The sequence below is a fragment of the Heterodontus francisci genome, chromosome 27 (genome assembly GCF_036365525.1).
Source record: "Heterodontus francisci isolate sHetFra1 chromosome 27, sHetFra1.hap1, whole genome shotgun sequence".
Lineage (NCBI taxonomy): Eukaryota > Metazoa > Chordata > Chondrichthyes > Heterodontiformes > Heterodontidae > Heterodontus > Heterodontus francisci.
In genome coordinates this window covers 6,228,724-6,240,490 of record NC_090397.1, presented here as the reverse complement: position 1 = coordinate 6,240,490, position 11,767 = coordinate 6,228,724, and the positions used below count along the sequence as shown (strand labels likewise).

At 43.8% G+C, this 11,767-nt stretch overlaps 1 protein-coding gene across 1 annotated transcript in view; it reads left to right on the top strand.

Moving 5' to 3' along the window:
• Positions 1-2,112: 2,112 nt before the first annotated feature.
• The window catches only part of LOC137384869 (dynein axonemal heavy chain 3-like), a 613,990-nt gene continuing 604,335 nt past the window's right edge, over positions 2,113-11,767 (top strand). Inside the window, exons 1-3 of the mRNA XM_068059481.1 lie at positions 2,113-2,121; positions 2,223-2,417; positions 2,795-2,983. Of these exons, the coding sequence (XP_067915582.1) occupies positions 2,113-2,121; positions 2,223-2,417; positions 2,795-2,983 (393 nt within the window). The remainder of the gene's footprint in view (positions 2,122-2,222; positions 2,418-2,794; positions 2,984-11,767) is intronic.

Genomic DNA, 11,767 nt, shown 5'->3' with positions numbered 1-11,767 from the left:
TTCACTATCGTTTTGTGTCACTGGGATTTGAACGCCCGACACTGGGGCGACATTGTGGATTGTCGATATTTCTAGTTTTGTGTCCACTCATACAGGACAAGCTGGACATAGCGGCCGAGAACCTCCTGTTCCTTGTGGACTATGCCACGCTTTCCAAGAAGGACATTATCCTGAATGGCAACACCTTCTCCTGGCCAGAGAGGATCAATCCGCTAATCAGAACCAGGTTTGTTTGCAGATCTCAGGATTGCAGAGCTCAAAAGCACATCTCTGGAAAATAAGCAGTCTGCTTCTTAATGATCTGTAATCCTTTCTCCTAGCACTGTGAGCAAATGTAGTGAGAAAGAGCAGTGTGGCTACAGGAGCTGAGAAGATCATTTACGCAAGGCTTTGCATATTTATTTCAAATAATAAAAATTCAGGAAGTATTAAAATCTGAGTCTTAAAGCCCTATTCAAGCAAAAAGGGGTGGTATCTTCTGAGGGTTATCCCAAGAGATATAAAGAAAAACGGTGCTAATAGTTTGTGAAATTAATAATTTTAATAAATTATTGGCACCACAGACTAATCCATGCTAAAAGTGAGACTTTCATATAAAAGTAATGTAGTAATGTTTGTGGCTGGATCTACATTAAATATATTAAGGATGAAAGTTAGATTGATCTTTTGTTAGGGAGATTAACGATTGGCGGCCGCGCCTTCAGCTGCCTGGGCCCTAAACTTTGGAATTCCCTCTGTAAACCTCTCCACCTCTCTCTCCTCTTTATGACTTTCCTTAAAACCTACGTCTTTGACCAAGGTTTAGTTCATCTGTTCTAACATTTCCTTACGTGTCTCAGTCTCCAATTTTTATGATAATCGCTACTGTGAATTTCCTTGGGATGGTTTACTACCATTAAAGGCGCTATATAAGTTGTTGTTGATTAAAAGCTGAAATGGAATGAGGAAGTCCACTTTAATTGCAAACACTCCTGAGAGTCATTTTCATGCTTAAAAAAAAATTATTTCTTTCCCCCCATCCTCATGTTAGTGAAATGCGATTACAACGAGAGCATGATGTGGCAGTTTCCAAACTGGTCCACTGGCAGAACGATTTTACAAAGCGGATTGCAGAAACTGCAGCCTTGGCGAAGAAATTTCAGAGGAAGGATCACATGTCTGAAGCGCAGCAGTACATGGAGAAACTGGAAGACATCAACAGAAGACTAGAGGAATTTACAGAGGAGGTGAGCCCACAATTTAAATAAATTAGGCAAGGAAAAACTATTCCCATTAACAAATGGCACAAGGACTAGGGGACACAGATGGAAAATTTAGAGAAAAAGATGGAGGGAATATGAGGAAGCACCTTTTTTACACAGTGGGTGGCAATGACCTGGAACTCGCTGCCCACCAGGCTGGTGGAAGCGGAGATGATCAACGACTTCAAGAGGATGTTGGATAGCCACCTGAGAGAAATACACTTGCAGGGCTACAGGGAACGAGCCAGGTAGTGGGACTGACTGCAGAGCTCCGTGGAGAGCCAGTGTGGACATGATGGGCCGAATGGCCTCCTCCTGTGTTGTAAATGACTCTTTATGACCAACATTAACTCAGCTCTTTGTCAGGTTACTGTTTAGGAAATTCGACACTTTTAGTCAACCCTTCATAGATCTTCTGGAAACCAGGCTGTTGTGGAAGAAGCTAGATTGCATTAAGTCTGTGTAGTTTTGTGCACACTCTATCCTTAAATATATTGCATTCTATTTATTAAGCATTGTAATGACCTCAGCATGCATTCTCTGAGCAGTTCCCATAAATTGTGTTGAACAAAAATATAACTGTACGTTACTGTGACAAATATCAGGAAGTCACACAGCAGATACGCTTCACTATTTTGACGTTAGAATTAGAAGAACAAGCAAGTAACAGGAGTGAGATGATGAGAACTCTTTAAAGTACAGGATGGAGATAGAAAGTCCTTCTTTGATTAAATATACTAGAGCTACCAGAAACACATCCTTTATAAATCTTGATTTATATTTGACAAATTCCATTGGCTATACCTTTCTTAGAAATAATATCCAATAGATAATTCCATTTTAGTCCAACCAGTATCTGTGTCACTAGCACATGTTTTGTGTAATGGTGCATTTCAGCTTGGCCATGTCACTTGCCATTGTGTCAGGGGAGGTCACCTTCGGCTGGTCACAGTCTGACAGTTTTCTCTTATCTTTATTCAGAAAGCCTTGATCAACCATGAAGAAGTTCTGCTGGAGACAGGACACATTAGCCCTTACCACCAAATCCAGAATATTATCAACGCCAAGGAGCCCTTTGAGAAGCTGTGGAAAATTGCTGTCCAGTTTAACCTGCACTATGACAAGTGGATGAATGGTCCCTTGCTACAAGTCAATGCTGAAGAGGTGGAACAGGAGGTTAGAAATGAATAAGATTTCTCTCAACCTCTAGGAAAGCAAAATTTTGCTCAGACCGTAATTCCATTGTGTAACAATTTTTTTTGCATATTTTAAGATATAAATGTATAAAATATGTAGGTAGGTCTTTTAATAAAAAATGCTGCCAACTTTAAAGCAGTTTTAAGTCAAAAGCAAAAGTTTCCATGAGAGCACACCTAAGATTAAACGGCATCTGAACAGATAATGGTCTGCATTGCAATGAGATTAATTCCGGTCACACCTTTAGCTGACTGGAAGCATCAAAATTATAGTCTGCAAATTAATCAGTTAGTCTTGTGCATCTAGCCATTTAAAAAACAGAATCAAACTTTCCTTCTGTAAAATTTTCCCATCAGGTGCAGAGTTTATGGAGGATCAGCTACAAGCTAACAAAGGTTTTCAATCACCCAGATTTACACGGACCTTTGAAAGTTGCCACTACAATCAAAACTAAGCTGGAAAAGTTCAAAATCCATATGCCTCTGATCAATGCTCTCTGCACCCCAGGGATTAAACCACGTCACTGGAGTGTGATGAGCCAAAAGGTAGGCAGATAATTTTAAAGGCAAGGGACTGTTGAGCAAAATTGTGCAGAAGAATTATGAATACATTTTGGAGGCATGTAGAGGTCAAAGTATATAAATGGTGTAGTGGAGCATGGAACTTGTGCTGGTACACAGGTCATTAGAGGTGAAATCCTTTACTTTGATCCAAAAAATATAAATTGGAATATTTTCTAGTAGTGAGAGATTAAGAATTGTGGAAAAGCAAAGAGATTTGGGTGTTCAGGTACATAAATCACTAAAAGCAAGTGGACAAGTACAAAGAGTAATCATAAAGACTAATGGAATATTGGCCTTTATCTCAAGGGGGCTGGAATACAAAGAGGAGGAAGTTATGTTACAGCTGTACAGAGCCTTAGTTAGATCCACCTGGAGTAACTGCATTCAGTCCTGGGCCTCGCACCTCAAGAAGGCTATAGTGGCCTTGGAGGGGGTGCAGCGTAGATTCACCAGAACGATGCCAGGGCTAAAAGGGTTAAATTTTGAGGACAGGTTGCATAGACCTGGCTTGTATTCCCTTGAGTTTAGAAGATTGAGAAGTGATCTAATCAAAGTGTTTAAAAACAAACATGTTAAAAGTATTCAACAGGGCAGATAGAAACTATTTCCTCTAGTCAAAGAATCCAGAACAAGAGGACACAATCTCATATTAGAGCTAGACCATATAGCTGTGAAATCAGGAAGCACTTCCTCACACACAGTGGACTGGAACTCTGGAATTTTCAACCCAGAAGGCTTTGGATGGTTGGGATCAACTGAAATTTTCAAGATCAAGATTGATAAGATTTTTGTTGAGTCAGAGTGTCAAAGGATATGGGACTACAATGTGGGTAAATGGAGTTGAGGTATTGACCTACCATGATTGAACTGAATGGTGAAACATACCTGAAGGGTTGGATGGCCTACTCCTCTTTATGTATCACAAGCAGTTAAAAAGTGCAAACAAAGTGCTTGGTTTTGTATTTGGAGACATAGATCTGGATTTTCCTTCACTATCCTGAAGCAATAGGAAAAACAAGCAGCGTGGCCTAGCACTGCAGTGCCGCCTGGCAAAGAGTTTGCAGCAGTGAGCCCTGCTGGCTTCCCCTTCACTGCCTACTATGTGGAAGGGAGATGGGGTCTGGCTTGTCCCCTGATTTCCTTGATTTTCTTGCTGTAAATGACTGCTCAGTAGTGGGTGGCCTTCCCTCCTCACAGGCCCCCAAAAGTATTGGTTTTAGGCCTCAGCTGGTGCCCTGCAAACTCTTCAGGTGCAGTTGTGCTGGTTCCACTGCAGCATCACCTGCACTGACCTGGGGGCAGTTGTAGACTCCCTATGGTCACAAGCTTGCCCTGCACACTGGGCATGTGGAAGGTTTGACCTGACCCTCTGGGGCAGGTTAAGAGAAACCCAGCCTGTAGAATACCGAAGTGAGAAAGTAACGTTCGACTTGTACAAGGTTTTATGCAGGCAGCTGGAATATAGTGCACAGTTTCGGGTATGACATTATAGTAAGGGTTTGAAAGTAATGGGAGGCACCTTAAACTAAGTCTGCTTCTTATCCATGGAATCAGTGCAGTTCTTTACTTTCAGAAAATGTTTTTATTGATATTGGATCAATTCCTGTGTTATAATCAGAAGGTCGAGTTCTCCCTGTTGTCCTGGCCAATATTTACCCCTCAATCAACATAGCTAAAAAAAATGAATATCTGGTCATTAACACATTGCTCTTTGTGGGATCTTGCTTTGCACACATTTGTTGCTACATTTCCTACATTACAACAGTGACCACACTTCATTGGCTGTAAACCACTTTGTATATCCTAAGATCGTGAAAGGCACTAAATAAATGCACATTCTGATTTATTTCTTTCAAACACCATTGATTATGATTTGTGACTATCTGTCAAGGAGCATTTTTAATATTATTGAACAATACAGATCAATGTATAGAGAATAGAAAGCAGGACCACAGCATTAAGCTGTGGGATTTGTTTTAGTTCATTTTTGGGATGTCGGCGTCACTGGCAGGGTCAGCATTTATTGTCCATCCCTAGTTACTCTTGAGAAGGTGCTGGTGAGCCTTCCTATTAAACTGCTGCAGTCATGTGGTGAAAGCATTCCTATGGTGCTGTTAGGGAGAGAGTTCCTGGATTTTGATCCAGCAACGATGAAGGAATGGCGATATATTTCCAAGTCAGGATGGTGTGTGACTTGGAAGGGAGCTTGCAGGTGGTGATGTTCCCCTGCGTCTCCTGCCCTTGTTCTTCTAGATCAGGGTTGTCCAACCTTTTTGCATGGGGGGGGGGGGACACATTCCAGTTTTAATCTTACATGGGGGGCTGTTGAGACAATTTTGGAAAGATAAAGGCATTAATATTTATCTTACTATTAATCAAAACAACAACAAAGGTGCATTTTTGTGAAGAAGCTTTAAATGAGAAGACTAATTTATTGATTTACTTTCTGGTCACTATGTTGGACATTGATTTAGTGAGATACCTGGTATTTATTTGCTTGCACGAGCAGTCAATGTTTGCCCACATACTTGTAGCAATGCGGAGTATTCTGGATAGATGTCATTCTGTCAGGAGTGATCTCTCTCTCTCTCTCTCTCTCTCTCTCTCTCTGTCCCCCTCTCACTCTCTGTCTCCCCCTCCCCCCCCATCTTCCTCTGCCATCTCTCTCTCTCTCTGTCCCCCTCTCACTGTCTGTCTCCCCCTCCCCCCCCCACCTTTCTCTGCCATCTCTCTCTCTCTCTGTCCCCCTCTCACACTCTTGCTGGGATTTTATGCCCCCCCTAAAGAGAGAGTTGGGGGTGGGGGCATAAAATGGTGGGAGGCTCAGTGGGGTCCTTCCCGACCTGCTCCCATCTCCGGCATCATTTTATGTGGGGCGGCAGCAGCGAGAAATGGCCCACCCGCCCCAGGCCAAACAAGGCCCTTCAGTGGCCAATTAACGGCTTCTTAAGGGCCTCCGCCCACCGCCACGGGGATTTTACCATTGGCAGGTAGGTGGCCCAGGTCTGAGAAAAGCTGTCTGATAGATGTAGGAGGCCTTCTGACGGCCTTGGGGGTTGTGGGGGGGTGGTGGTGGCCTCCTGATTGGGTACCCTGTGCCTGACACAGAGCTGCCCCCGATGCCCCCCACCGCCTCCCCAATTGACCCCCCCCCCTTGCCTCACTTGGCCCGACCGATCACCCCCAGCAAGGCCCCACAAACTCATATCTCTTCCGAGACCGTACTTCCTCTTCATCTTGAATCTGGGTGTAGTCCCAGCAGTGGCCACCACTCCTGGTGGCGCTGCTGGGACTAAGCTGCCGGCAGTTCCATTAGGCATGACTTCCTGCCTCAATGAGGTGGAAGTCCTGCCTAAGACCAGTTAAGGACCTAAGGAGTGTAAAATCAGGTCTGGATCTCCAGGCCCAGCAGAGGCAGGATCGCCACCGGCTTTTTGGGTCGGTGGAGGTCTCCTGTCTGACAAGCGAAACATTCCCCCTCTCTGTCTCTCTGTCCCCCTTTCCCACACTCTCTCTGCCCCCTCTGTCCCCCTTTCTCTCGCTCTCTGTTCCCCTTTCTCTCTCTCACTGCCTCCACCCCTCTCTCTCTGTCCCCCTTTCTCAGTCTCTGCTCCCCTCTCTATCTCTCTGTCCCCCTTTCTTTCTCTTTCTCTCTTGGTCCCCCTTTCTCTCTCGCGCTTTCTCTCGGTGTCCCTTTTTCTTTCTGTCTGTCTGTCTGTCTCTCTCTCTCTCTGTCCCCCTTCCTTTCTCTCTCTCTCCCTCTCGCTGTCCCCCTTTCTTTCTCTCTCTCTCTCTCTCCCCCTTTCCCTCTCTCTCTGTCTCTCTCTCTCTCCCCCTTTCCCTCTCTCTCAGTCTCCCTTTCCCCCCACCTCTCTCTCTCCCTCTCTGTCTTTCTCTCCCTCTCTCTCTATGCCCCTTTCTCTCTGCCCCCTATAGTGTCCGAGTGTGAAAGTTTCTTCAAGTAACAGGTAAAACATGAAATTCCATCAAGACAAAGACCATTTCTGCTGTCAGTTCATGGCATAATCCTTGTCATTCCTCTTGAACAGGGTATTCTATTTTGGTCTCGCTGCATGCTTAATCAGCTCAAAAAGATGAGCTCTTCCCCATGTACCTTGGCAGAGTATGATTCTTGTTTTGTGCTGTCATGTTTGAGAGGGGTGTGAATTTCCGGGTGTCGAGTTGCACCCACGATTTTCACCTACTATGGGTTTGGAGAGGTGTTGACACCAGATTTTCCTGGATCAGCTCATTTGTATATCCATTCGATTCATGGCTTGACGTATATTCCATGTAAAATCGATGTAATTTACTGATGTACATGGAAATAAAAGTGCAGCCTTGAAGAAGTCAATTCAGCCTCTACACTTCAGCAACAGGCTGGGAGACGATCAAAGAAAGAAGGAGTAGGATAGCGATCAGTCTTCAGTCTCAGATAACTTCACTGCCTCAGTCTTAGCACCATACTTTTCAAGAGTATGTCTACACCAGAATCATCTCCGCTGAGCAAGCTGAAAGGCACGGCACCAAGCCAGAGAGGAAGAAAAAAACACGTTTCTGACTTGGATCCCCAAGTCTTCTGAGAGAAAATCAGGAGACTCCTGGGTGTCCAGGCCAACAATCCAGCAGGAATCTTATTCCTGCCGTCAGGAAAGAGGTGAAACTGGCACAGAATACCGACTCTCACACCTCCAGGACTGCCAACCAGAGCAGAAAGAAGCTGAATGATCTCAGCAGGGTACCAAAGAATTGCAAAAGGTGTTTTATGAAAGAATCACTTTCATAGGCGCAGAGGGCCATTTGTGTCATATGGGCAGATAACCCTAGCTGCAAGTCTGGCTAAACAGGCATGGCTGGCTCCTGGTCAACGTGGCACACCACCTTTCAAACACTGTAAAGCATAACATGCTGGGATTGGGAAGTTTCTGAAGAACTTTCCGGCAGGTTAGTGGAACAAGCATTCACAGCTCATTGCAATGCCCCCAGGGGTCAGCTGGTATATCTGTCCCTGGGGAGAGAAACCACCACCAACAGTGATCTCCCCCTCTCTGCAGGTGTTCGGGTGTGGGTGGTAGGGCCGAGAGCACCTCTCGGGTAGCCGGACTTGCACGATGTCCCTCCGCAAACATCTCCTCTTCCTCCAAACATGCCACCTGGGACAAACTCACTGGTGCCAATAATAGGAGGGCAGGACGAAATAAAGAAATAATAGCTGGTGCAAAGACTAATGGAAGTGCCAGAGAAAAGAATAACTAACATGAAGAGCAGGTTTCATCGCATGTGCTGGAGTCACAGCATCCTGCACATACCTGGGCCAGAATGTGGGGGCTTTTCTCCAACCCTATTTTATATACATTGCAGAGAGGGGCTCCAGGCATCCGGTCCAGGCCCGATCTACCCTGGGGACCAAAACCAGTGTGTGCCCAGTGCACGGATTCTCCCAGCTTCCCCAACCTTAAATCAGGGCAGGCAGGAGATGAAAATCAGTCCCATATGGTTTGCTTTTACATTTAAACTCACATTCTGGTCTAACTTTTACTCCATTCTGCTCTGCAGTCTTTATTGAGCATCTGTTATGACAAAAAATGATTGTTTGTGTTTGCAATCACGACAATGTCTGAAATATTTGATACTGCCAATCATATGCTCCTTTTGATTGGGTTGGCATTCTGTAGGCTGTCTTGTTTCAGAGAGTGGTGGAATACTCTCCATTTTCCTGGATGGGTGCAACTCTTACAACACTCAAGAAGCTCAACACTCTCCAGGACAAAGCAGCCCACTTGATAGGCACCCCATCCATAAACATTCACTTCCTCTACCACTGATGCAAATGGCTGCATGTGTACCATATACAAGATGCACTGCAGCAACTCGCTGAGGTTCCTTCGACAGCGCCTTCCAAACCCGCGACCTCTACCACCTAGAAGGACAAGGGCAGCAAATGCATGGGAACACCACCATCTGAAAGTTCCCCTCCAAGTTACTCACCATCAGGACCTGGAACTATATTGCTGTTCCTTCACTGTCGCTGGGTCAAAATCCTGGAACTCCCTTCCTAACAGCACTGTGGGCGTACCTACCCCACATGGACTGCAGTGGTTCAAGAAGGCAGCCCATCACCACCTTCATTTAAAAAAAAACAGAATTGTACTTTCCAATTTAATGCTGCAAGCTGTCCTGGTCCATTACCACACACACAATTGTTTTTTTTAGGTCCAATTCACATTAAAGTTAGCCATTCAAAGAACGCAGTGTACTACTTCGATGTGACTATAAGTGCATGGAAACTGAGAAAACAAAACCCAGAAAGACAATAAGCAGTATGAAATAATGGGAGTTTCCAAGAATGCATCAGCCATTTGATCTTTCAAATCTATAAATAATTTTTGAAAGGATCAGACCCAACCCCTTGTCTTGGTGAGAGTCTCGGTTTTATTCAAATTGTGTTACTTAGACAAGGGAAAGGAAATGATTAACTGCAATTGATAAGGGACTGTGACATCACCTGCCATGTACAATGCTTTGAATTCAGTCTTGAAGGAAACATTCTCTGGAATGCCAAACCTCCAGCTGGGTGCGATTTGTGTTCTTGCTTGTGTTGTCATAGAAAGTGATGTTGTTAAAATGTCACTAGGTTTTCATCTGGTTCAGGCCCATAAATAAAACCGCCAGGGGTTTCTTGCCCCGAGACATGACGCTATTTCTACAACACAACTCCCCATGACAACGAACCCGGCAACACACACCAGCTGAATCCTTTGCATTCCAATGAACACTTCCATCTAGTTGGTCCTGTACTTCATGCCCATTTCAAATAGACAAAAGCTTTATATAGGTCCTCTATCTAGTCATCAGTTTAATTAAAAAATGCGGGACTAATTCTGATGCTCCAGGCTGTGAGGAATGAGGGTTGGATATCATAACCATGATTCCGTACTCCTCGTTCCTTCCTGCTAGCAATGTGGGACAACTGAATCTCCCGTTGTTTGTTCCACTAACTCGCGTTTGAAGACACGATTACTTGAAGCAACTTGGAGCCTGAGATTTCTCACGATTGTGAGTTAGCACATGTTAGACGCAGCAGAAACTTTTACAAAAGTGAAGACATCAATAAAAATGTTACCATTGAAAAATTAGACCTAAAAGCAAAAAAAAAATGCGAAGTAATCTCCTTCCTCTAGTGCAAGAAGTAGTTTAATGTTCTTCCAAAAAGAAAATACAAATTGAAATGAGATGTAAAATTTATCAACCTGGGATTTCTAGGTTGGATTAGATTTTTTTTTTAATTACTCACGTCATGCTGTGTGACACTGAAACAATATCACAGTGATGGACCTGTTTTATTATTAGAGTCTAATCTGCAAAGATTCAACATAATTTTAAGATATTAAGATGAACACTAATGCTTTCCTCATCTTATATTTTTATTATGTTAGCTTTATTTCTGATGAACCACATTTTATTCCTTTAAAAGAAACACAAATGAAAACATTTTATTGGAGGGAACTGTGACTGTTCAAAATCATCTAAATTCAAACTGCCGTTCTGAGGGCATTACATTGTGCCTAATATTCTCACACAATCTAATTCCAGATTGCCTGCTAATTGTATTGCAGTGTGGTGAAATGACAGTGAGCAATCTTATCAGTACCAGAGTTTGTAATTGTGCATATTGGGTTATTCAAAATATATACACTAAACCTGAAAAGGTGAGGCTCTTCAGTGATAATACCAAGATCAGGACTGTGGGTTTAAATGCCTCATAGCAGCCTGGATTGTAGATCATCTTTGCACTAAATCTAGATTCTCTAATAGGCAAGAGTTTATTTTGTGTGGGTCCCTCCAGATGATGGTGCCATCACTGCAACATCAGTCCCCGGTAGATGGGTGCTCCGACGACTGTGCAGGTCAATACATGACAGACATTGTTTACCACATGCCTCACATAACCATGTTCCAGGAACATAGGAACAGAGGGAGGCCATTCAGCCCCTCGAGCCTGTTCCACCATCCAATTAAATCAGCTCCATTTACCTGAGATGGTTCCACAATCCTTAATACCCTGACCCAACAAACATCCATCAAACTCAGTTTTGAACTTTTCAGCTGTCCCCCAGCACCCACAGCTTTTCAGAGGAGAGAGTTCCAGATTTCCACTACCCTTTGCATGAAGAAATGCTTCCTGACATCAGCCCTGAATGGGCTAGCTCTAATTTTAAGATTATATCCCCTTGTTCTGGACTCTGACCAGAGGAAATAGTTTCTCTCTATTCACTCTAACAAATCCTTCAATCATTTTAAAGCCCATGTTCTTTAAAGCCCAAAGGAATACAAGCCTAGACTATATAACTTGTCCCCATAATTTAACACTATTAGCCCTGGTATCATTCTAGTGAGTCTATGCTGCAACCCCTCCCAAAATATCCTTACTGAGGTGAAGTGCCCAGAATGGACGGCAATACTTCAAGTGGGGTCTAACCAGTGCTCTGTACAATTGAAGGCCAGCTTCCTCTCATTGGTATTCCTGCGGTCTGGAGAGAAGGTTCTCCTGTTGAGATCTCTGAATTTTCTGTGATATTATAGACTCCATTGTAAATAAAAAGCCTTGTAAATGTAACAATCCTTCTCCAATAATGTCGCCATGCGTAGTAACACTGTACCCCTCATTCTGTACTGTCAATCCTTCTCCAATAATATCTCCATGCGTATTAACACTGTACCCCTCACTCTGTACTGTCAATCCTAGTCCAATAATATCTCCAAGTG